The 24,694-nt window shown below is 35.1% G+C and overlaps 3 protein-coding genes, 1 long non-coding RNA gene, 1 other non-coding gene and 1 pseudogene across 9 annotated transcripts; 2 read left to right on the top strand and 4 right to left on the bottom strand.

The window, feature by feature from the left end:
* Positions 1 to 241: 241 nt before the first annotated feature.
* LOC147935889 (uncharacterized) lies at positions 242 to 1,920 on the bottom strand. Its single transcript, XR_015568027.1, has 3 exons — positions 1,758 to 1,920; positions 1,349 to 1,654; positions 242 to 1,104 (listed from the first exon to the last, which is right to left on the bottom strand). It is a non-coding gene; the product is annotated as an uncharacterized LOC147935889 (long non-coding RNA).
* A 3,815-nt stretch (positions 1,921 to 5,735) lies between these two features.
* On the top strand, positions 5,736 to 8,443 carry LOC104718031 (pentatricopeptide repeat-containing protein At4g22760-like). Of its 3 annotated transcripts, none has more exons than XM_087469830.1 (3): positions 5,736 to 6,095; positions 6,219 to 6,577; positions 6,661 to 8,443. In XM_087469830.1, the coding sequence occupies exon 3, from the start codon at positions 6,703 to 6,705 to the stop codon at positions 7,954 to 7,956; it is 1,254 nt and encodes a 417-aa protein (XP_087325956.1). In that variant the 5' UTR covers positions 5,736 to 6,095; positions 6,219 to 6,577; positions 6,661 to 6,702; the 3' UTR covers positions 7,957 to 8,443. The 3 variants fall into 3 exon arrangements, with proteins under 3 accessions (XP_087325956.1, XP_010433991.1, XP_087325955.1); XM_087469829.1 differs by having other exon boundaries at positions 5,788 to 6,095; positions 6,665 to 8,443; XM_010435689.3 differs by having other exon boundaries at positions 5,774 to 6,095; positions 6,219 to 8,443.
* LOC104718032 (AT-hook motif nuclear-localized protein 2-like) lies at positions 8,403 to 10,516 on the bottom strand. 2 transcript variants are annotated; one of them, XM_010435692.2, is made up of 4 exons: positions 9,697 to 10,516; positions 9,338 to 9,408; positions 9,111 to 9,242; positions 8,403 to 8,981 (listed from the first exon to the last, which is right to left on the bottom strand). In XM_010435692.2, exons 1-4 carry the CDS (start codon positions 10,130 to 10,132, stop codon positions 8,613 to 8,615), a joined length of 1,008 nt encoding a protein of 335 aa, XP_010433994.1. In that variant the 5' UTR covers positions 10,133 to 10,516; the 3' UTR covers positions 8,403 to 8,612. The 2 variants fall into 2 exon arrangements, with proteins under 2 accessions (XP_010433994.1, XP_087325957.1); XM_087469831.1 differs by having other exon boundaries at positions 8,403 to 8,934; positions 9,697 to 10,460.
* A 3,900-nt stretch (positions 10,517 to 14,416) lies between these two features.
* LOC104718030 (ACT domain-containing protein ACR7) lies at positions 14,417 to 17,552 on the bottom strand. The gene is made up of 7 exons (XM_010435687.2): positions 17,332 to 17,552; positions 16,955 to 17,200; positions 16,408 to 16,453; positions 16,179 to 16,293; positions 16,032 to 16,099; positions 15,267 to 15,938; positions 14,417 to 15,170 (listed from the first exon to the last, which is right to left on the bottom strand). The coding sequence occupies exons 2-7, from the start codon at positions 17,014 to 17,016 to the stop codon at positions 14,784 to 14,786; spliced, it is 1,350 nt and encodes a 449-aa protein (XP_010433989.1). The 5' UTR covers positions 17,017 to 17,200; positions 17,332 to 17,552; the 3' UTR covers positions 14,417 to 14,783.
* Positions 17,553 to 22,121: 4,569 nt separating this feature from the next.
* Positions 22,122 to 22,194, top strand: TRNAK-CUU (transfer RNA lysine (anticodon CUU)). The gene has a single exon. It is a non-coding gene; the product is annotated as a tRNA-Lys (tRNA).
* Positions 22,195 to 22,296: 102 nt separating this feature from the next.
* LOC104718029 (protein DETOXIFICATION 56 pseudogene) lies at positions 22,297 to 24,375 on the bottom strand (annotated as a pseudogene). Its single transcript, XR_015569310.1, has one exon. The product of XR_015569310.1 is annotated as a protein DETOXIFICATION 56 pseudogene (transcript).
* Between the last annotated feature and the right edge of the window lie 319 nt (positions 24,376 to 24,694).

Genomic DNA, 24,694 nt, shown 5'->3' with positions numbered 1-24,694 from the left:
TAAATAGTCTAAGTAATTGAATAAAACTCGCTGAATTTTATGGTGGTAAATAAACCAATGCGTATTAGATTGGTTAGGTTGGATTAAATTACTCTACTATTCTGTCTAGTTTGGGGATTTTGGTTTAGAGTTTAGACGGTGCCAAAAGAAACCTTCTAGCTAGAAGAGAGTATTTCAGAAAGTTTTTTTTTTTTTAAGAGAACAAACTTTATTAATGGGCCTTCCCAAAAAATTGGGCAAGGCCTTGGAAGTTTAGATTTGGACAGGTACAAAAAGAGATAACAAAAATCAGTCCACTAACGAAAACAAGAACGATGAAGCAGCGATATGAACAGTAATTCCGGCAAAAGTGAGATCCACTCCTTTACGGCAGAGACAATGAAGTTGGTTATTTCTCAAATGCTTGGATTCTAAGCTGAGGTTCTTCCTTTAAAGATGTGTAGTGCTTGAACAGGCAAAGCAAGTCCATGCACACAGTTAGTTGTGAATGGTTTTAACCATCTTGAACCCGTTTTGGTCCACCAAACTCTTCAGTTGACTAAAGAGTTCTCTAGAAATGTTTTAAACTATGTCAAAAGAATCCTCAAGGGGTTTAATCGTTTTCTCTTGGGGATGTCTTGTTCGGTTCTTGAGCCAGCATAGGAAGTTTAAAGAAACGGTTGCCGTGTACATCGAAATGCACAACTCTGGAGTTCCTCCAAGTTCACATGCTATAACCTCAGTTTTGAGAGCTTGTGGTAAGGTAGAGAACGTGACTGATGGTAAGTTTATTCCTGCTCAGGTGCTTAAAACAGGATTATGTGGTTGTGTTTATGTTCAGACAGGTCTGGTGGGTTTGTATGTTAGGATCGGTTACATTGAGATGGCACAGAGGGCTTTTGAGATGATATTGCTGAGAAGAATGCAGTTTCGTGGAACTCGCTTTTACAGGGGGGTATCTAGAAAGTGGGAATGTGGATGAAGCTCGCAGAGTCTTTGACAAGATCCCAGAGAAAGATGTTGTGTCGTGGAATCTGATTATCTCTAGCTATGCCAAAAAAGGTGACATGGGGAATGCATGCTCTTTGTTTCTGGCACAAAAGCCTTTGCAACTTCAAATTAAACCTGGAAAAGACATCTAAAACAAGTTAAGAATTTTTAGTGAAAGCAGATAAAACTTCAAGACTTTTTGTACCTAGAGAAAAAAAAAAAAAAAAAAAAAAAAAAAAAAAAAGAGACAAGGATGCCAAAGTTAGAACCAATTCAGCATCACAAATCAAGTATCCAGATGTTTAACTAGCAGAAAACATGCATTCCAACCAAAATCTCCAGAAAATGGATTCACCAACGCATGAGCCAATCAACTTACTTGTATCTCACCCGTATGAGTAATGCATGATCAGGAAATAAAGAAAATGTCAAGAGCCCGCAACCAAATGTCAAAAGGAATGGCATCGGAGACCAAACCGGTAAGAGTCCATAAAGCAACGACAACAACAACAACAACATCTACATGGTCAACTGATTAAAAATCTTCAAACAACATTTAGGTTCCGTAGATTGTATAGCCCACTGGAGCATTTCCGACAAAGTATGTGTGAGTGAGGTTTGTCAGTAGTACGTAGCTCCAAATGGCTAGGCCGAAGATGATTTCTCCAGAAAATCTCAGATTTTTCTTGATTCATTGAATTCAAATATGCAAATGTGAAGAGTATATCAGTTCTTAGTACAATAAATTGATCCAAAACAAAACAAGCAATACAAAACGATAAACCAACCTTTTGTGAACATAAGCTTGGATCGGATCATACTCAGATACTAACAAATTAGAGATCCGTTGGATATATCTACTACAGGTTGCGTTGAATATACATATATGATCCCAACCGCCCAATAATCCAGAAGAAGATTGAAACCAAAAGGTTAACTTCAAAATCTCACCTTTGCTTCGGCAGGTCCACCACGCCAAATAAGAGTTCGGATAGTTGTGATACACAAAAAACGCATGTTTTACAACAAGAAGAATGGTTGAAAATTTGGTAGTATTTTGGTGTAATCTTTGGTGTGTACATTTGCCATGTTCATGCAATTCTGGTTTTAATAGGGTATGAATTAGGTTTCACGTTCTAATCAATATCTATAAATAGATCAGCAGCAAACTTCTAAATTTTCATCTCAAAGTTTATTTCCTCATAAAAGGTAAACTGCTAATGTTTTTTAATCGTATCTTAAAAAGAATCGATTAGATTCAACTCTATGGGAACATCCAATATTTTAGTTGACCTTGTATCAATTGGGTTGCTTCGATTGGGACACCAACACAAGAGTTTGTGGTAGTCTTTGATACAAGGTCAACTCGAATTTTGGATGTTTCCCATAGAGTTGAATTTAATCGATTGTTTTTTAAATATGGTTTTGTTTTTAAGCCAATCCTAATGGAAGCATGCATCTATTTGCCCCATTAGCATCAACAAGACAAGATGATATATTTTCATTCCCATGCTAGCTGTGTAAGAAACTTGGTCAATATGTAAATTTATATTCAAATAAAATTAACTTACCGGAGTCTATAAGCATAATTTTTAACTATGCATCTGATCTAGTTTTAAAAAGAAAGAATGAATATGTGCCTAACATTACTTATATCATAAATATTATAATAATTTGATGTATAATATATAATTGACACCCTATATAATTTGATAAAATGAAAAAAAAAAAAAAAGAGAATGGTTTAAGAAAAAAAACATTAGCAGTTTCCCTTTTATGAGGAAATAAACTTTGATTTAGAAGTTTGCTGCTGATCTATTTATAGATATTGATTTGAACGTGAATCCTACCTAATTCATACCCTATATATAGTATCCTGTTTGTTTGTTGTTGATTTGATCATTTGAAAATTAACAATGTTTTTTTTGTTTGGTTGACCAAACTTTTTAATTAATTTTCTAAGTTGTTGAAAAAAAATAATCTACTAACACCAAAGTCTGTTAACGTCTATGATATAAAATCTAGCTACTACCAAATGAATCTGCCAAAATATTACAGGACCTCTATTTGGTTCTGGAAAGTTATCAATACGGAACCCAAACTAACCTCGGTCTACAGACCAACTAGTCAAGATGCTGTAAAACATGGGTAGTCCGTACTAATTTATCTGCTTTTGTATGCACTACGGAAATAAAGTTAACTAAAAATATGTAGATTTTGTTGGTATAGACATCATGTTCACCAGGTCGGAGGAATACCTATGAAAGGTTACGTCAGTTTTCTGTTCACCAAGAATCCATCGCATTGCCCGCATTAGGCCTTGGCAAAATACCCAAACCCGAAAATCCGACCTAATCTCGTATCTAAAATTTTAAAATACCATAATGAATCTAGCACCTATTAAGATCAGATAGCCGAATTCGATCGGGTATTACCTGATATTCGAACGAGTATCCGAACTAATCCTAACATATATAAACATTATCGTTAAACTAGTTCAAAATAGTTAAGGGATTCAAAACCATCACCTAAAGTATTTAGTGGGTGCAGTATAACTATTTTGCCATTTTAATATTTTTGGCTAATACTAAAACCTCAAGTATTTATATATTACTAGGTGCAACTTTTTTTTTTTTTTTTTTTTTAATTTTAGATATGAGATCCAAATTCCATTTGTTTGTCATGTTTTTTGGAGATTGAAAGGAATAAAAGATAAGGCGTGTCTCAAAGAACCACCTCTTAATCATGATTGTTCGTCAACTCGTTAAAATCACCAATTAAAGAAAAATGGAATAGAACGTCATAAACCAATTTTGTTAAACACTCATACACATGATCTCGGTTCTTGGGAACCAGATCACCATAAACAAAGATCAAATGTATAGTCTTCCCATTCACAATTGTTTCAATATCTATTATGCAATTACTCTCATAAAGAATTGAAACATTGAAATCATTATTATAGAAAATGGCTAAACCACCACTACAACCAACATGATCCACCATAGTTACATTATTAAAACCAAAATGCAATTTAAACTTATCAAGAAAACAAAAAGACTGTTTTTATTTCAAAAAGAAATATAAAAAATCTAGCGTATCCACAAATTGTGGAGATAACCAATTGTCTTTATTCCCTAACCCCCAAATTCTAACTTAAAACAGTTAGAACCTTCATAAACTAAACCGCTGGTTTTGGGGGTTTAGGTCAACCTGGTTTACCCTTCTCCATCTCCTGGTTCGTCGGGTAGCTCGTGTCACCTTTACGAAGTTCAGTTGTAGTGTAGATTTTATATTTTTATTTGTAAACTTCAATCGTTTGCTTCGTCTATATTATATGGCATCAACTCAAGTCTCAACACCAGTTTTAGACTTTTAGTCAACCTTTAAAATTAGTCACAATAGAGTAATTTGGATATTTTTATGTTTATCAAAGCATATAAATTATGTTGTAAAATTTTATTTTTCTTCCTAAGAATAATGGAAACACACGTATGTAAAAATCTTCAACTCAAAATCAGCACTACAAGAAAACATAATATTGCATAAAAAAAACATAGTTGAGTACAACATCATGTAAGCGTGAAAGATTAAATTATAAAAAAAAAAAACCAAAGATTAAATTTAATCGTTAAAAAACACCCTGTGATCCTACTTATATAATCCTAGGTTGGCAAACCAAATCTAAAAACGCATCTGCTAGTTATATAAAGTTAATGTTGATGTCTAAAAACCTAATATCTTGATGTCTTTAGTTTTGGGTTTTGGCAGTTTATGAAAATATCGATGATGGAGAAAGTACTTCTTTCTGGTATACTGGTCACCGCTTGGATGTCTAATTACCATTGCAGGACAGAGGTGTACATAATATCTATAATATTTTCAAACAATCGACAATATCTATAGATGTCACATAATATTTACTGCAAGTTAATTCAAACTCTGGTTCGATATGAAGTAATTGATGATGGTGATGGTCTTCTCTTTTGCTGCAACTTATCTAGATCGATTTGGATATTTTCATTTTAGTATTTAAGTTCATGGTGGTTTCATTCAAGATGGTGAACCATCTTTCTTTGGGAAGTTTTGTGCTCTGGCTGTTCTTGACGAAGAAGATTGGGCTTGGGTCCTCCGTGCTTGCTCGAGCCTCCATCGGATTGCCTGAAAATGATGATTATGTGATTTGTGCGGTGGTTTACGGTGGTTTGGAGATCGGTGGTGACTGGTGTTTGCAGAAGTCAAACTGGTGACTCTTTTTTCTTCTCGTCCCACGTGTCCTCAACTTCGTTTCAGATCGTGACACGTGGCTGTTGAGTTGGATCTGGCAGCACTCTTTCCTTATGCTTAGGTTTTATGTTTGCTTAATAAAAGCGATAAAATCTTGTTTTTTTGGTTAATCTCTAATGGTTAATCGACCAGAAGTTACGGGTTAATTGGATTGCACTCATAGTTCGGCCGGATCGCGCGTTAAGCATAAAAGTTTCTGGGACTGAGGTTAAGTGAGAAATTCAATTTTTCTCTTAATTTCTTGCAAAGGTTGTTTTAGTGTTTTTACTACTTTTGCTTTGTAAATTTTGACTTTATTGTTGTAACCCTTTCTTGGGTCTGACTTTTTGAAGAAAGTAATAATACTCCAGTGAAAAAAAAAAAAAAAGTCTAACTAGGATTTAATAGGTGAGACAGTTTTTTACACTATTATAATTATTGAATAAAACTCGCTGAAGTTTATGGTGGTAAATAAACCAATGCGTAGTATTAGATTGGTTAGGTTGGAATTAAATTACTATACTATTCTGTCTAGTTTGGGGATTTTGGTTTAGGCGGTGCCAAAAGAAACCTTCTAGCTGGAAGAGAGTATTTATGAAACTTTCTTCGTTCTTGTGCCAAACTGCGAATTGCAAAACCAGTTTATAGCGGAGGAGTGAGTGGCCGTCGATATCGCCGCCGACGCCTCACATTCCGCTGTCTCTCTCAAACTCCTCCGACTCCTGTCTCAAGTATCTTCCAAGGAAGCTATTTCAATCTTTCTCTTGTGGTTTCGTTGATTCATTTTCAAAGGTCTCTCCCTCCATCTCCTCTTAGTTTGGAAATCAAAATTGGCCTTTCTATATATCACAGAGCTGAAGGTAAGAACTGAGCCATTAACAGAGCATTAGAAGGAGAGTGAATTTTTTGAATTTGGGTTTTTTTTTTTGTTTTTTTTTTGTGTGTGTTGGTTTGTGAATTTTACTTCGGGTGTTGAATTTCAGAAGTTGGTTTCTCAAAATGTTGGATTCTAAGCTGAGGTTCTTCCTTCAAAGATGTGTAGTGCTTGGACAGACGAAGCAAGTCCATGCACAGTTAGTTGTGAACGGTTTTAACCATCTTGAACCCGTTTTGGTCCACCAAACTCTTCAGTTGACTAAAGAGTTCTCTAGAAATGTTGTATACTATGTCAAAAGAATCCTCAAGGGGTTCAATGGTCTGGATTCTTTCTCTTGGGGGTGTCTTGTTCGGTTCTTGAGCCAGCATAGGAAGTTTAAAGAAACGGTTTCCGTGTACATCGAAATGCATAACTCTGGAGTTCCTCCAAGTTCACATGCTATAACCTCAGTGTTGAGAGCTTGTGGTAAGATAGAGAACTTGATTGATGGTAAGTTGATTCATGCTCAGGCGCTTAAAAGTGGGTTTTGTGGCTGTGTTTATGTTCAGACAGGTCTGGTGGGTTTGTATTCTAGGCTCGGTTACATTGAGATGGCAAAGAGGGCTTTTGATGATATTGCTGAGAAGAACACTGTTTCGTGGAACTCGCTTTTACAGGGGTATCTAGAAAGTGGGAATGTATATGAAGCTCGCAGAGTCTTTGACAAGATTCCAGAGAAAGATGTTGTCTCATGGAATCTGATTATCTCGAGCTATGCCAAAAAAGGTGACATGGGGAATGCATGCTCTTTGTTTCTGGCGATGCCTTTGAAAAGCCCAGCTTCTTGGAATATTTTGATTGGTGGCTATGTGAATTGCAGGGAAATGAAACTAGCAAGAACCTATTTCGATACAATGCCTCAGAAGAATACTGTTTCTTGGATTACAATGATTTCAGGGTACACAAAATCGGGAGATGTTCAGTCTGCTGAGGAGCTCTTTAAACATATGTTTAAGAAAGACAAACTCGTTTATGATGCCATGATAACTTGTTATGCTCAAAACGGCAAGCCAAAGGATGCTCTGAAGCTATTCTCTCAGATGCTTAATTCTGATATTCAGCCTGATGAGATCACACTCTCAAGTGTTGTATCAGCTAACTCACAGTTGGGTGATATCAGTTTCGGTACATGGGTTGAGTCATATGTAACCGAACATGGAATCAAGATTGATGATCTCTTAAGTACCTCGCTGATCGATCTTTACATGAAAGGAGGAGACTTTGCCAAGGCATTCAAATTGCTCAGCAATCTAAATAAAAAGGACACAGTTTCTTACTCTGCTATGATCATGGGCTGCGGGATTAACGGCATGGCCACAGAAGCAAACCGTTTCTTCAGAGAGATGATCAAAAAGAAGATCCCTCCAAATTTAGTAACATTCACAGGACTATTATCAGCGTATAGCCATTCAGGTCTTGTTCAAGAAGGCTACGAATGCTTCAAATCCATGAAAGACTACAACCTGGAACCTTCAGCTGATCATTATGGGATAATGGTGGATATGTTGGGACGAGCTGGGAGGCTAGATGAGGCATATGAGCTGATCAAGAGTATGCCGATGCAGCCAAATGCTGGTGTTTGGGGAGCGTTGCTTTTAGCTAGTGGTTTACACAACAACGTTGAGTTTGGAGAGATTGCCTGCAGCCACTGTGTTGAACTTGAGACTGATCCTACTGGTTATCTTTCACATCTTGCTAATATATATACGTCTGTTGGTAGATGGGATGATGCAAGGAATGTCAGAGATGCTATGGAAGAGAAGAAACTGCGTAAGACACTTGCGTGTAGCTGGGTTGAGACTTGAGAGTTCAGTTCTTTGAGATTTCGGTTTAGGATCATCGGTGTGAAAGAAACAATCTGTAGGTTGGGTAAACCAGAATGTGGAAGGGCTTGTGTTGTGGATCAGAAGGTAAAGACTGTGTCCATGTACTGATCTGGAGAGAAGACAGCGTGGGACAGATGGTTCGATAATCAGCTTAGGAAGAGGTTGGCATTGGAGTAGACATGAGGTGGTAGTTCTTCTGCTTTGGTCTCTGATCTTTCTGGTTTGTATCTTTACAACTACCTATAGGAGTGGCTGTAACCAGCAGGCCAGCAACGCCTCCATGGCAACCAACATGGCTACCGAACGAGACTCTCAGACCATTATGTATTTATAGTTTTACAGTTATGGTCATGTATTGAGTTCAGTAATACGACTGTATCTTACGTAGTGACTAGATGTCACTTTCATAGAGCTTGCTAGTGGAGTTGCTAAACGCGCAATCACTAAGAGCGCAATCATTTGCAAACTGATCCAATTTCTACATCCAAGAGTGAAGAGAAACGGTAGAAAAAGTTGGGAAAAAAATAACAATCCTAAGTTACAGTCTTACAGACCAACATAACACCTAAACCTCTCTGGCAGGTAGAGTCCTAATATAGGAACTGAGATGATTTATGAGATCTTTGAGGAAGCAATCACGTCGAAGTGATGTTAATGTCATGATGAGAAGGCTTTTGTCGTGGATCAAAAGCTAAAGGCGGTGTCCATGTACTGATAGGGAGAGAAGGCGGCATGGGCCTGATGGTTGGCATTGAAGACGACATGAAGTTGTGGTGGTTCTGCTGCCTCGGTCTCTGATCTTGCTGGTTTGATCCGGGTAAGAAACTTCCAACAACCACCTGAATAGGAGTAGCTGCAACCAGCAGGCCAGCAAGACCACCGCCTACAACACGTCCATCAGGGCTAGCCAAGGACACACTCATCCCGCCTGTTCTGCTTCTCGTCCCATCCGCGTCACTACTAGGCATGAATGTTCCAGACAGTGACAATATCTCAAACCGACCCTTTAAAATGATTATAAATAAAAATAAAAAAAAATAAAAAATAAAAAACCGGTTAAAAAAATTTAATAAAGTTTGCTTACGGTCTTTTTCATCAGAGTGATTGGAGATGGAAACAAAACAAACACATACCTCATAGGTCAATGTACCGCCACATGAATCAGGCTGACGAAGTGTAACACTGGAAACGACACCGTTTGCGCATAAAACACAAATAGCTACAGACCTTTGTTGAGAAAACGATATTATCTTCTGCGTTACGTCCTATATAGGAAAAAACCAAATTCCCAAATACTAATCATCAATTTACTCATAACATAAACACAATTTTTTATAATATTATATATGTTTCTCCTGACCTCTCCAGCGTTCACCGTGAGTATATGCGGTGTGAAATTACCTCCGGCAGAGGAAGGAGCAGCCCATTCACCTTAACAAGGACAACATCTCCCTCAATATAACATGCAATATATATCACTATTACCGTCTATATACGTATAGATAACCGTATATGTACGGACAAAAAGTTTTAGTATTAAGGTAAGAAGGTCCCACTTGTTGAAGTAGTAGAGAAGCTTTTCTTTTGCATGTCTTAAAACTTAAAAAAGACCCAGAAAGATCCCAAAATATATCTTTTACAAAAAACTTTAATAGTCACAAGAACTCAAGATTCAGTCTTAAAAATGAAACAAAAGATTTAGAAAAAAAAAATGATTACCTAAATTCTCGACTTGGTGGTGGTACTTTGGTCTGATGAAGGAGTTAGCACTAGTGGTAGTTGCTGATATCATCACTTTATCACGTCTCTCCGATACAGAGAAATCGATGACGCGAGAAGTCGTTGGTGCGGCTGATGATATCGGATTTGGGGATAGCGTGACTGCTCCTGCTCCTGCTCCGTCGTATTTCCTAGGGCGTCCTCGCTTTTTCTTCACCGGTCCGCTTGAGTAAGTCGCCGGTGGTGGAGGAGGAGCGAAGGAGCTTTGCGACGGTGGAGGAGGAGGAGGATGAGAGAGGAAGGTGGTGGGAGGTGGATTTGAAGTTTCTGATCTCGGAGCCATGTGGAAGTCAGACGGCGCGTTGGATCTCACCACCGTAACGCCACCGTCGGTCCCGGTGGTTGTTTTTACAACTTCACCTCCGGTAGTCTCCATATCGACAATAGATTTTAAGACAGAAGCTTTAAACCATTCAAGAAATTAAAGAAACAAGAAACTTTTTTATTTTTTTTAAGAAAAGTTGAAATTATAATTTAGAAATCAGATTAAAAATCAAAATAGGAAGAAAAATATGAGATAATAATATTTTCTTGTAGAGAATATTACAATTTCTTAGAAATTAAAAGCTATGGAAATTATTAGGAAGGAATTAGGTAATGTTTGAGAGGAAAGTGAGGAAAATTAGATTTATTTATGCTTCTGTGGTTTAGATGAAAAAAGAAAATAAATATTTTTTTTTGACGGCAATGAATATTTGATTTTTGAATTTTTGGAAATACCAAAGATTTATTTATTTTAAAAGAAAAGCGTTTCATATATATAATTTAATAATATTTTGGGTTCAGGCTTTCAGTTCATTTCCTTCCTAACTTTTTCCTTGTCTGTCCGTTTTTAATTTAATATTTGAATAAATTAATACGAAAAAATAAAATGTATTGTTTTCGTGAAAAGGAATGTATATAATAGGGCGTTATAATACAACTCACAATAATTTTATATTTAAACTTGGAGAAAATATTTATCATTTTTGTCTTTTATAGAAATGGGAATTCGTGTTTTTAGCTGGAATCCGATGGGGGAAATTAATAAATTAAATGAGAGAGAATATTTATTAAATAAGTGAGTAAAAGAAAAAAAAACTGAAGTGGGTGATACTAATTTCTACTATTATTTTAAATTAATTTTGAAAAGATAAAGGTGGCCTGTAGATAAGAGTTTGTTTTTTCTTTTTCCTCTCTTGCCTGTGAATTTTTATATCATTGTTCTTTTTGACAAAATTTAATATCATTGTTGTTTTAGAATATACAGAAAATTATTTTTAGCAACAATAAAAAATTGTAAATACTTGGCGACACAAATTACGTAAAGAATTTACTTCTATGCTAACTAAGCTTAAAGCACGACTCCTGAAACAGATTCCACATTTTGATGTATGTCAAAAATAAAACTAGATGTATCGTTGTTACTAGTGTGACCACGTTACGTAAAACAACACAAGTAGTTATCGTTATCTCATACATTATTTTCTGGATGCTCCTAGTGTTGTGTTTCGTTGTTAATCTTCTCAAATTTTGCAGCGTTATATATGCATAAACATGTATACATATATTTAACAGTAGCGATATATTTGTTGCTACTATCTATGCAATGGTCCAAATGGATAATGGATTAATCGGTGACTGTGAAGTGAAGTGCCTTCAATTCGTTGCAAGATGATTAAACCAAGTGAAGCTATGTCACCGATTAATCTATGGCGTACTTTTCAGATTACACAATCTAATATTGAATTTAAAATTTTAACGAATGAATTTTAATGTCGACAAAATATAAACAATTAAAGAATCTCATGTGATAAAAGAATTATCTTCTTTGGTATGACTAATTTTAGTCATTAATTACTCTTCCCAAATCAACTTTTAGTAACTCATAATATGTTTTATATAGTTTGAAATTAAGACTGTTATGAATGCTCTGTTTACACAACCAACATTCAATCCCTCATTACACTATTTTCAAGTTCATGATAGAGATATTCAGAGCACTATCACCCCCTCCAAAATAAAGGAAATTTTTTGGAAACTAATGTAATTTTGGATTAGATGAATTCACTCTTGCGCCTTCTTTGTTTCTTGTTACCTTGTTTTTTTTGTTGTTGCCAAGGTCTCAACTCTCAATCATAGGCATTGTATTATAGTATAACCCCTAAACTTTTCATTTTAATGATATTTACATTTACAATATTAAAAAAGCAAAACAATGGAAGAAAAGAAAGATACAACAAAACACTATTGTACAATATCCGAACCTATCTCTAATGTCAAGTACAATATCATCAATGGCTTCAGCTCTCTGGTGAAAGACTCATATGCCCCTATATACATCATTATCGGAGATGGAGGAAACATTAAAGGATACGCAAGCGGTTTCACTGATCCACAACCAACTTCCTTGGGGTATAGGAAATCAAGTTTTGGTTATGCAGTTTTGGAGATCAAAAACAAGACTAATGCACAATACATATAGCAAAGGAACCAAGGCAACTAACATGTGATTGCGGATTTTATTATGTTGCATAATAGATATTTATTTATAGTGGAAGAAATCAAATGTCACAATGTTAGTGTCTGATTTAATTTAGGATTTAATCGTTCTTTAAAATGATATTTCAGTTAGGAATGATTTTGTTTTCGGTTTGAATATTTGGATGTTTTTTTTTTGTTTTGTTTCGTTGGATATCAACAAAGCACTATTGATATATAAGACCTTGCCCACAAGGCCACAAGCACACACACCAAAAAAAACTTAAAAACATATAACATGTCAGTCAATACGAAGAAAGTTAACAAAACCGAGCGTGGAGTATGGTAATATCGGGTTTATGTATGTATAAAAAAGTATGGTCACTAAAGACAATATATTTGAAATTCCCAACCATATATATTTGTATATTCAATTCTCTTTACTATTACTAATTCGCATGTTGATAAATGTCTGTAGGAATAGGTTGGTAGTTGAAAATTAATAATACATCATCTAACAATAATCAGATGATATATATTTTTTTTGTTTTTTTGGGTGTGATTTGTGATATGTTCCAACTACTCCATATCTCTAACATAGTTTTGACTTTTGGTATTGACTTTGAATTTTACTCGACTTTCAGTTTATTATTTCAAAAAATTATAAAAATTGTTGCTAATCATGTAAATCGCTACAAAATTGTTCACCGTACTAAACCAGTCAAATGTTTTTAATGAATACTAGGCTTCAACACAAAGAGATGAACGACCATAGACAATCTATAGTGTGTCCTTCAAATAATGCCATATTTCAAGCTAAACCGGCACGGACATGTATGTTTGGCTCACTATGATTTATACAGACCAAACTAATTATTGTCATTTTGAATTACAAAGCAAATTGTTTTCTTTTGAAAAGAAAAAAAAATACATTGTATAATCGTTTTCTTTGTCAACAACAATATTTTATCACATTATTTGCTAATGTAAGCATATATATTATAATTGTATGACTAATTATAATTTCCAAGGTTTGGACTACTTTTTTGTTTGAATATTTTACACAATGGAAGTAATCATGAATCATAATCGTTTTTAAATAATATACTCTGGGACCACAAAGCATTGACATGTAGCGATTGAAACATAATTTCCAAAAAAAAAAATACAAGAAAATTAATTAAGAAAATAGAGATAAGATAGATAAGAACTAGCAATTTAGTAGTAGTAATAGTGAATTATTATTTGTTTAGGAAGAAATGTGATTAGGTATAATGTGCTCTCCAGAATGACAGCAATTTGCTTTTTAAAATAAGACCATGAGCTAATAATGGAAACAGCCCAATGTAATTTAGTTTGGGCCTAATCATCCATAGTATAAACGTCTCACATTACATCTAATTGTACACCAATGAATAAAATACTTTACATAAAAAGTCCAATCATACTTTACAGCTTATATAATGCGAACCTGACTTTAACCGGCGGTATATGTATGGCAACATGTCAGAATAACCGGGTTGGTGCAAGTTTCAGATTCAGAAGTCACGTGTATGGCTTGTATTGGTCACAAATGCTTAGCTGTTTGCAACTTTGCTTTAAAAGCCCACAGTAAAGTTAGATTCTCTTTAACTTCTTATTGGATTGTTTTTCTAATTTTGGTTCATAGAGAACTCAGAACTGTACACACAAGCATACAAGTACAGAGAAACATGAGTACGATTTTTCCAATTTTCCAATTTTGTTTGACTTCTTCGTTCAATTTTTCCAACAATAATGCTGCCTTCAATTTTTTTTATTGAAAATAATAATATTGATTTGATATCAACAATTTCGAAAAATATTTAATCGGTCATTAAAATGTCCATTAAGTATCAACTAATACCTTAAGAAATTTTTAATGTTTGTTATTTTAATCTGTCCATAAGCAAATGACTCATCATCATAGATGTCACAATAATACGTAGGCTTTACGTCATTGGGACGACACATGTGGTCATGGCCAATAGTTTTGTGTAGACTTTATTTATCATTTTCTTCTTAACCATAACTCTTAATCTTTTGTTTATTGGTCACATGTAAAGCTTATCTTCATCTTGAAGAAATATTAGACTTTTTAATAAGCATGCGTAGATAACTTGAGATTATAAAAACAAAAACGAATCAATAAGATTCACACATGTAGGACCCGTTTGTCTACTTTGCGTAAAACTAACCCTATAATTTAATTATGTAATTTTACATAAACACACTGATTTCACTATTCACAAAACTAATCTTCTAACAACCATAGGTTATATCATAAATATGTACAGATAAAAAAATATAAATGTTACCAAGATTCTACCTAACACCCCTTCTACTACCTATTGGTCCAACATGGAGACCGACCACCAAATTCTTAACTAACTTCCCACTTTTATGTACAACAATACCTTTTCAAGATATCATCACATTACAAACATAACCAACCGGTTCACTATCTGCTCCATATACACCAGTTCAACCGCGTGGGTTATTAACAAACACGACTGAATTGGTCTATATGGATCGGTTAGTTACCCCGGTTAAAAATATGATTTGATCAAACCCAATTGGTATAGATTTTTCATCACTAGACTCCCAAGTGACACCAACACTGTCCCTCCTCCATTGCGTCCGTTGTGATCATGCAGTTCTTGATGGTGCTCCTTCTCAACCTCTTCTCGGCAATTAGTCGGGAACGGTTCTTTAACACTTAGATCATTGATCCCAATCTTCTCCCTAATCGATTTGATTATCTCGGGATCTATAAGGTTACCATTTGCATCTGTCACATAGAACACATTCCTCGCTATACCGTCTTTTGTAGATATCTCGGCTCTAGCAATGTTTAATCCGTTCTCCCTCAATACTCGTGTTACTTCTGCTAACAACCCCGGTCTATCCGCGGTGCATAACTCCAATCTCACACCCTACATAAGAGTTATATAACTTGTAAGTTAGCTACTATAAACCAACCAGTTTGAAGTTTCTTATAACCAAACAAGAGTTTGTTCATAGTTTCATACCTTAACCGTCCTTCTTTCAATAGCGGCTTGTAAACATTGGATCAAACGTTGTCTCTCCGGTTCAGAACTAACCGGATGTCCATCACTATGCCTTACATAAAACTCCAAAAACGCCGTTTCTCCAACCGTTCGAATCGCGGCGTGGAACACAATGTAAGCCATATCCGTCAACGTGCAAACAACGTCGAACAAAAGCTTCATTCTATCTTTGCACTGCAAGTTCACAACAGAGTAACCACGTTTCTGAAGATTCTGCACCGAAACGATCGGAGATTTCTCGGTATCAAACTTCTTCTCATAGTCACGGTCCATAAACATCCTCTGGTGCAACCTTCTCTCCATATGAGTGTTGCCACCATACGTAACGCATGTCCTCGTGTTGTTTTGGTAACCATCGTCTGCTTTTAGCAAGTTACGTAACTGCCCTTCTACTCGTTGGACTCGGTCGGAATCTCCATCGATCGGAGTCCCGGAGTTGCCATCTCTAACATAAATCATCGACGCAATTCTCCCGTTATGCGTCCATGCCTTAGCCTCAACAACATCACATTCAAGATCAGCTAGAACAGCGAAAACCTCTGAGAGTAAACCGACTCTGTCTATTCCGGTTAACTCTAGAGCGGTTAAACCGGTAAACCCTTCGGTTTTACAGTAATAAGACGTCTCGATCGACTATGAAATGTAAAAAGAAACGAGTGTAAGCAAATAATATTAAGAAAGTTAATATTGTAATTCAAGAGTGATTAATGATAAATATAAATTTACCTTTTCAATGTAACGGATTAGGTTCTCGTCGGTTAATTTGTTTCCGTTAAGATCGCTCACATGAAAAACTGAATAAAGAAATAAATTATTACAAATTCCTTAATTTAGTACCATAATTAATTAGCGTGAGATTAGGGATGAGGTTACCATCCATATTCCATTTCCCATCAGAGGAGATGTAAGCTTTTGTAATCCAGAGATTCATATCTGTGAGAAGCTGTACAGATTCGAGCAATATCCCTGGGCTTCTTGCACTATCAATCTTTATAAATAAATAAAAAAGAAAATTTAATTAAAAAAATCGTTTTCAATAGAAAAGGAAGAGAAGCGACGAAGACGAAACAGAGGAAGGTTGCGTGAGGGTAAAAAAGAAAACCTTGACGACAGTTGAATTAGGGCAAACTCCATTGTCAATTACGACCCTGCAAGTGACCAAAAAGACAGTGACCCTTTTAATTAAACTCACTGTTGTTGTGTATGAATCAAACAGCAAAACAATTAAAAAAATAAAATTATTGAAATTGTCAATTAAATTTGACTTGTGATTTTACTGTTTATTATACTATTAGATGACGGTAAAGCCAGGTTGTGACGAAGCTTTCCATACAAATTGGAGGGTTGCTTTTTATTTTTATTCCAGAAAATTCCTATAAACCTTAAATGTTTCTGAAAACTCATCCTAAGATGATTATATTTTAATTTTAGGTTAAATATATAACAAACATAGATCAAGAAATTTCACAAAGAAATCAAGTTTTGAACGATTACAAGGAGAAAAATAAAAAGTTGAGGTTTGAGAACAAGATTTTTTTTTTTTTTCTTCATAAAAGATTATAATCTTCAACATCGATTCTTTTCTGTGATGATGTTCATAAGTAGAAAAGGGCAACAAGATTAAAGAAGATATATATATATATATGTACCTGGGCATGTTCATTCGAACAACGAGTTTCTCATATTCATTAGAGCAATCAGATAACTCCATCTTATTTTCTTCTTCTTGCTCCTTGGTTTCAGAAAATAATCCTTAATACACTCAGAAGTCAGAAACAAAACCTTTTTGTCTTTCTGATGTTAAGAGATAATAAAACCAGAACAATTCATGTGCTTCTTCTACAGAGCATCTCTCTCTCTCTCTTTTTTCTTCAGGGGCAGAGTTACTTCCAAGTCTGTCTTTAGAATTTAATAGGATAAGAAATAAATGGGTAATATATACTACTAATAAATAGAAATATTAAAATATTAAGTAGGCGTTAGGACCGAGCTCTAGAAAAAAATACATAAAAAAACAGACGCTGACCTGTTCCTGCTTTGGCAAACTCTGGGGGCTTCCCCTCCCATAGAAAAAAAATCTAAACCATTAGAATTTTCAAAAAACAAAAACTAAAAAATCTTTCTTATTAGACTTTCCGTTCTTGTCTCCTGGATTCTTTACCCACCTTCCCTTTTTTTTTGTCTAACTATTTTTGTTTTTACTTAATTTTTTTTTTTAAATTAAACGAACTAAAAAAAAAGGAAGGTGGGTAAAGAATCCAGGAGACAAGAACGGAAAGTCTAATAAGAAAGATTTTTTAGTTTTTGTTTTTTGAAAATTCTAATGGTTTTGAAAACCATTAAATCAATGGTGGTGCCGTACGATACAACCGAACACAAAGTGAACCACTTTGGTCGGGGGGATCCTACGTGGCGCATCCGCGCATGTCACATGTGAGTGTCGTAAGATTTTTACGCGCGGTTTGTCAACGGTAGATTTAACAACGTTTTGAGTAAAAAAAAAAAAAGAATTAACGCCGTTCGGATTTACGGGATTTGAGTAGTGATAACAAACAGCCATTGATGTCTCCGGTTCCCGCGGATTAATCGGCTGTCTTCCCGCCAATTTTCACGTTCACACTCAGATATTTTTTTGGTTATACTTATAAACATTTTAAGTTCACATGTAAGAATGTTATTCTTTTGTTTTTTCACCTTCACTATCTTCTTTATCCTTGATATATAGACAGTATATATACCAATTAGAGTTTCAACTTTCAACTACACTTCTGAGATAATAAAATTTGGTAATCTGTTTTTTTTGTTCTTCGAATTGTAGTAATTTGAATATAGGAAATTGCTAAACTTAGAAGAGAAAACAAGTCGTGTGTTAGTTTACATTTTAAATTGAAAAACGCATTGAAAAGTTGAAGAAAAATTGTGGAAAAATCATGTGTTCACGCCACGGTAAAGAAGAAACGGCTTTTGAAGGGGTAGTAGAGTAGTTGAAGGCGCGTCAAAGAAGTTGGACCCATGTGTACCATTTCTACATGTGAGCGACTTTGGTCGGTGTGGGTTTGTTTAATTAATTTATTTTTTTACATGAGATACACAAAACATATTCATAAATGGCCGAACCCTCACCGTCATAAAATTTAGTCATAAATGAGTAAATAGTTTGCACAAAAAAACAAAAAAAGAGTAAATAGTAACCGTCGTTCTGTTAAAACATTTAATTCTTAGTCCCCATTTATATAATGATTATGTAACGGAAAGTGTCATATGAAATGGTTTGAGACTTATTTAAATGGAAACACTCGAGTCGTGGTGGCGCTGCTTGAGTGCTTATAGCACCGATGTGTATTCGTCTTTTTATGGAGTCACACCCATTTTTAATATTTTTTAGACACAATTATGCGTTTTATCTTTATACATGAATCCGGGATAGCGGACATGGAGTTTTGTGTGTGATTATTGTCACAACAAAATATGATCTTTACGTTGACGGATGCATAGCTGTAGGTCTAAACTTTAAACTATTTTATGTAAAAATCGCTAATGGATGTACAATAATAAAAAGGATAGTTATTATTAGAAGATTTAGTTTGAATGTAAACAACTTAAATAATCTGTTCTTGAGATAAATAAAATATCCGCAATTGTCGCAGTAAGTGGTGAAACCGCGAAAGTGGGACGCACTTATTATGTGGATCTTGATATTTATAGTGTCAGATCTGAGCCGTCGATCACGGTCGAGTTATAGATTCTTCTATGAAATATGTAAACTTGTAAAGAATCAGAGGACAGATAGAGAGGATTAGGATTTGGTCAAAGACAGAAACATGTGGTCGCTGCATGCAACAGTTCTCACTTCTCAAATTCAATGGTCAGAAGAATTACAGGAATAACGAATATAATACTATGCTATCCATTAGTTTCGTATTTTTATACTTCCTATTCGCTTTTGATACTAATGAGTGAGATAATTTATTTAGAATGTAAGGAACGTATGAACTAAAAAAAAATAGTAATTGTCAAAGACATTTCATAGAGAAGAGTGTGGCGTGGGACTATTATTTGGCTTGTAAGTTCAGACTTTTGAACCGGCCAATTTCTTATCATTCACTTTTCTTAATATTTGACTCACAATTTAGAAGATAGTGACATTTTCTAATCACGTTTAATAATATAATACCTATATCGTTTTTAAGACATGTATTACACTTATATAAAAAAAATTCATGTATTATACAGCTGTAGCCAACATTTTTTAAAAATATATATAGAATATGTAAAAGATGTTCTTCAGACTATTTTTTTTTTTTTTTGATTTTGAAAATGAACCTAAGAATTTTAGATTTCGATATATCGACAACTGCCTGATCACGATCATATACCAAAATTAGGAGTATAGTTGTTGTATTTTTATTCAAAATATTTTATATTGTTCAAAATATTTAGATAGGTGTAACAACTACCTTTATATAGATTTCGTAACATTTCTATTAGTTTTCACTTTTGTCACTAGTTCACTTCATGAAAAAAGATATGACTTATTCTTACGATATTCCAATCTTGTAGCCTTGTAGGGATCGGAAGCTCTAATAAGTTTTCACTTTGAAAAAGATATTACTTATTCTTAAGATTTTTCAATCGTATTCCAAAAGTTTAGATGATTAACGACATTGTCGTGTCCACCTTTTGGTTGATGATCAACATATTTGGTAAAACATAACGTGATTTTTGTTATTAGCTTTGTATTTATAAAGGAAAAAAACGTGATTTAACTTTTTTTTGTCATTTTCTTTTATAACGCAATTCATCTTCACCTTTTTCTAATATGCTACACATGAGTATACTAATAAAATACAAATGCAAGAGAGAAATAAATGTGTTAAGCACAGAAGGAACATCACAAGCTCATATGCATGATACATCACATGGGTATACCACTTCATCACCCTCTCAGGATGTACCAAATTCTATCTATCTCATGATCAACACTTAGCCATGAAATCGAAACACAATTCGAACTCTGAAACCAGAATTAGCCTCTCCAAACAGCGATAGATTCCAAAATCTTAATATCATGTGAGCGACCTAAATTCAAATGAAGTTCATATGTAACTAAAAAACTAAGAAGAAAGAGTCTTAACTTCAAAACCGGCCTTTTGACATATCGCAAAAACATCGCTCTTATTAACAAAAAAAAAAAAAAAACTCAACGCTATAAAAGATTAATAAAACGTTGACAAAACATAAAATAACTCCGAACAACCCGAGTGCGTGTCTGTCTATTCATCGATCTATAAAACGAACGTGGTCGTACATTTAAGACTTAATTAGTAATATATCACCAAAAAATGTAATAAAAACCAAAACAAACCTAAGTTAATGTTAAGCATTATTTAACCCTAAAGTTGAGATAGATTTGAGTGCCCCACACTACTCCTTGGAGATGTGTTTCCGATTCACATGGCACTCACAAGAAACAATCAATGTCTTTAGGTTCTTTGTCTACCAAAACACCAAGAACCGAAAAAAAACAAGAAATGGGTAGTACTCCAACAATAGCTTTGCTGTGTGTTGGTGAAGACATTTAGTTTCGTTTGGCATATGTCACTCTTTATTTCAATGAACAACAAATATATATATATATATATATATATATATATATACTTATTTTGAAATAAATACTTGGAGAAGTAAAATACTCATGAAAATCGATGGAAGCTACAAGTAATGTACAATTTCGTTTGGTACATTCTTGACCAAAGAAATCATTAGTTTAAAAGTTAGATATATATAAATTCTTTAACACAAAAGAAAGAAAGAATAAAAAAAAAGTTAGTAAGATATGAATACAACATTTCGAACTTTTGCAATATGGATCCAGATACTGTTGCAACCAAAATATGAGAAAATGATATACATACTTTATCTATTCATTGTGTTTGCTAAGTAAGATATATATACATTTAGTGGTGGAGCTAGAATTTTCTGTTTTGTTTTGGGTTGGGTTGGAAGAAGATTATATTAACCTAACAATAATATATGATATTACTTTAAAATAACATAAGGTAGATATTTACATTTACTGAAGATGAGCCAAAGGCCCATTGGTCTAAATTAAAAACACAAGCCCACTTACCTGTACTAAATAAGTATCAACGAAGAAGATAGAGACAACTAGTGCTTCAAAACGATATCTTTTGGGCAGTTAGTTCTTCATCATCCTCTTTCTATCTTCTTCCTTGGGGCATCTCAATTCCTTCCTTAAGCCAATTGAGATAGAGTAGCGCCAGGAAGCTACAATGCACGCACAGACGAATTTGTTGTGGTACCGTTAAATTAATCAAGCTCAAAATCACCGGGTAGGTTTTAAAAAAAAAAAAAATTAGTTTCTCAAGTGATGATCAAATCAAATGCACATTTTTGTTTTTTTTGAGTAATTGAAAGTAGTGAGTGAGAATTTTGGTTGAATCAGATCAGAGTGATATATTTAATGTGGTGAATGGTGTATTTATGTATTTACAGGGTGGTGTGTGAAGATGCCTCTATCAAATTCAAGGGTTTAGGCGTTTTGATTCTCTGTATCTGTATCTCATATCAAAATCAGAATCCAGGTTTTGTCTTCTCTTCAGTCTTAACGCTAACATAGTTTCTATAGCTGAATCCTATTTTTTTTTTGGTAAAACTGAATCAATGTTGGAGATGTTTCTTTATATATTCGGGATCCATGTCTTTGGTTCTCAAGATTTCAGATGTAAAAGAGAGTTTAGTAAGACTCGTCAGGTAATTAAGGGTATTAAAATTTACTGTGGTTTACTGACAAAAGCCCGTCTAGCTCAGTTGGTAGAGCGCAAGGCTCTTAACCTTGTGGTCGTGGGTTCGAGCCCCACGGTGGGCGCATTTCTTTTTTTTCTTTTTCTTTCTTACTTTTCTTTTTTAAGGCTCTTTCCAAAATCAGATTTAACTTTATTTACTTCTCATGTTGCAACGAAAAATATAGTTGAGAAAAGCTTTGAATTTCATATTATAAAAACAAACTTGATCCAAATGGCCAAAACTTACTAATAAACACAAACTTCCCTATAAAAAAAGCTTTACTTAACAAGATTCTTGTTGGTTTTGGTCTGACAGAAGACATGTCCTTCATAGGGTATCTTCTGACTCTACCTCCTCCTTCCTTATTTGCCAATCCCTTCTTTGCTTTGTCCACTTTAAGGCTCACTAGGCGTAGCTATATATCTACCTCTTTACACATTAAGATACTTCTTCAGGTCTAATTTGATATCCTATGATCATGTTCTTCTTCCGCTGTGTTACAGGTCAGAATCTGTGCTTTCCCAGCTTCTTTCTCCCAATCTATCCTTGCAATAAAGACCAGCAATATCGTAAAACAGACAGAGATTCCAACTAAAAACCCGATCAAGAACCCTTCAAGCCCTTGTTTAGCCTTGAATGCCAAAGCTGCTCCCAAAGGCAAAGCCAAGAGATAGAATCCACCAAGATTCGCATACATTCCTAGCGACGGCTTTGCTGTTCCCCGAACAATCTCTCCGCAAACTACTACTGGGAAGTTTATAACTTCTATAATTGCCATTATCAGCATCATCTTCTTCACACCGTTTAAGATGATTTGATCATCGTGAGTATACAGAGACCCCCAAACTCCTCTGCATGTTATCATCACTAACGCTCCTATGCAGCCTGAAACAACACCTACAATGAGTGTAGTGTAAGCTGCTCTAGAAGCTCCTTTCGGATTATTTGCGCCGAGCTCATTGGCCACTCGTGTTGCCACGGACGTACCCAACGAGAGCATCACAGCGTAAAGCAAGTAGTCGAAGTTAAAAACTATGACCAAGATCGATACGGCTTGCACCGGGTTTGGTAACTTCCCAGTTAAAAGGACCAAGATCTCGTAGCACCACCACTCAAGGCACACGGTGAGACAACATGGTCCGCTAAGCTTGATCAATGTGAGCCAGTCTTGAGCACATTGGTCTAACCAGCCACCTTCTTTCCATTTGTTATCTTTCGATCGTTCTGCGACTATCACGTATCCCGTTAGAAGAATCACAACAATGAAATCGGTTATCCAAACCGCCATTGCAACTCCTTCAAGCCCTTTTGCTTTAGAGAGGAATATGTTGATGGGGATATGAAGAGAAGTGGCTGCAGCTGTTGTGAACATGATTGGGAGAGTAACACCTTGTGAGCTTAAGTAAGCCTTAAGAGGACAAAGCATAGAGATGATTGGCAACTCAGGAAGGAGGTAGAGAATATATCTCTTGGCTATGAAGGAAATGTCTTCTCTTTGACCAAAACCAATAAGAATTTTATGAACATTGAGCCACAAGAAAGAGATTGGTACCGAAACCAAGAGTAGCAAGAGAACTGCCATGAGTAGAGTTTTGTGGAGAAGCTTAAAGTTCTTGGCTCCGAAAGCTTGGCCACAAATAGGCTCCATTGCAGCAGAGATTCCATACAAAACAGCAAAGCCAGTGACGTTTGCAAAGGAAAAACCTAAAGAACCTCCGGCTAGGTTAAGCTCACCTTGACGGCCAAGAAACACAGACGTGGTGGTCATCTTACCGAACCACATCAAGTTCATAGCCACCAATGGCAAACCAATTCTCATCTGCAGCTTCAGCTCATGAACAGTGCTCTGCATCAAGGTCTTTGAACAAAACCCTTCAGAGACTTCTGGATCGATAGACTCTGACTTTGATGTCTCAGACATCCTTCTTCCTTGAAAAATGAACAATTTGGAAAAAAAGGAATAAATAACTTTTAAGAAGTTTCAGCCAATTTTGCGGATATAGTTGTTTGTTTTGTTGATGAAGATGAAATTTGTGTCTGGAAGTGGGCAATGGTTTTGTTGTTTGCGTGGAGGATTTTATTAAACTTGTAGATCAAAAGCATGAGTTGCGTGAGAAAGTGATGTTGAAACAATTATCTCGAGGAACCTTCTTTTGTAACGGCCATTGGGAAGCAATGGTTGAACAAGTTGGGTGGGTTTCCTGTATACACCCTTAAGTGCATTGGTGATAATGAATCCATATCAGTCTCATTTCCACTTTTGCAATCATATATTTTTGTTTCTTTCCAAAGTGTGCAGTTAGTAAAAAAAAAAAATACTATTGTTTTTACGAAAAATTGATATTGGTTGAGTGAAATAGGGGAAAGCAAACAACAAAACTTTCATGTAAGAAGAGTTTGACATCATCTAATAAACCACAAATGTAGTCTTTTAGTTGTGTGGATGGTTTTCAGAACTTGCCTCACTTACAGAAATAGAAACCATATAATTCACGGAACTGAGAAATAATTAGTTGAACATACAAATAACAAAGACCAAAGATGTGTTTGAAGAGGATATGTGACCAGTGGACCTTGGCTTT

The sequence above is a fragment of the Camelina sativa genome, chromosome 10, assembly GCF_030686135.1.
Source record: "Camelina sativa cultivar CO46 ecotype springtype chromosome 10, ASM3068613v1".
NCBI lineage: Eukaryota > Viridiplantae > Streptophyta > Magnoliopsida > Brassicales > Brassicaceae > Camelina > Camelina sativa.
Note: the sequence above shows the minus strand (reverse complement) of the source record. Positions and strands in the feature narration are given on the sequence as shown.

Bases quoted from the DNA above. Each gene is read 5' to 3' on its own strand.
- LOC104718030 (XM_010435687.2), bottom strand. From the start codon at position 17,016: ATGGAGTTATCTGATTGCTCTAATGAATATGAGAAACTCGTTGTTCGA. The intron at 16,454-16,954 runs GTACATATATAT...GGTCACTTGCAG, and splicing joins GTTCGAATGAACATGCCCAG to GGTCGTAATTGACAATGGAG. The intron at 16,100-16,178 runs GTAACCTCATCC...TTCTTTATTCAG, and splicing joins TGGGAAATGGAATATGGATG to TTTTTCATGTGAGCGATCTT.
- LOC104718031 (XM_010435689.3), top strand. From the start codon at position 6,235: ATGTTGGATTCTAAGCTGAGGTTCTTCCTTCAAAGATGTGTAGTGCTT.
- LOC104718032 (XM_010435692.2), bottom strand. From the start codon at position 10,132: ATGGAGACTACCGGAGGTGAAGTTGTAAAAACAACCACCGGGACCGAC. The intron at 9,409-9,696 runs GTAATCATTTTT...GTCCTTGTTAAG, and splicing joins CCACCAAGTCGAGAATTTAG to GTGAATGGGCTGCTCCTTCC. The intron at 9,243-9,337 runs GTCAGGAGAAAC...TTTCCTATATAG, and splicing joins TCACGGTGAACGCTGGAGAG to GACGTAACGCAGAAGATAAT.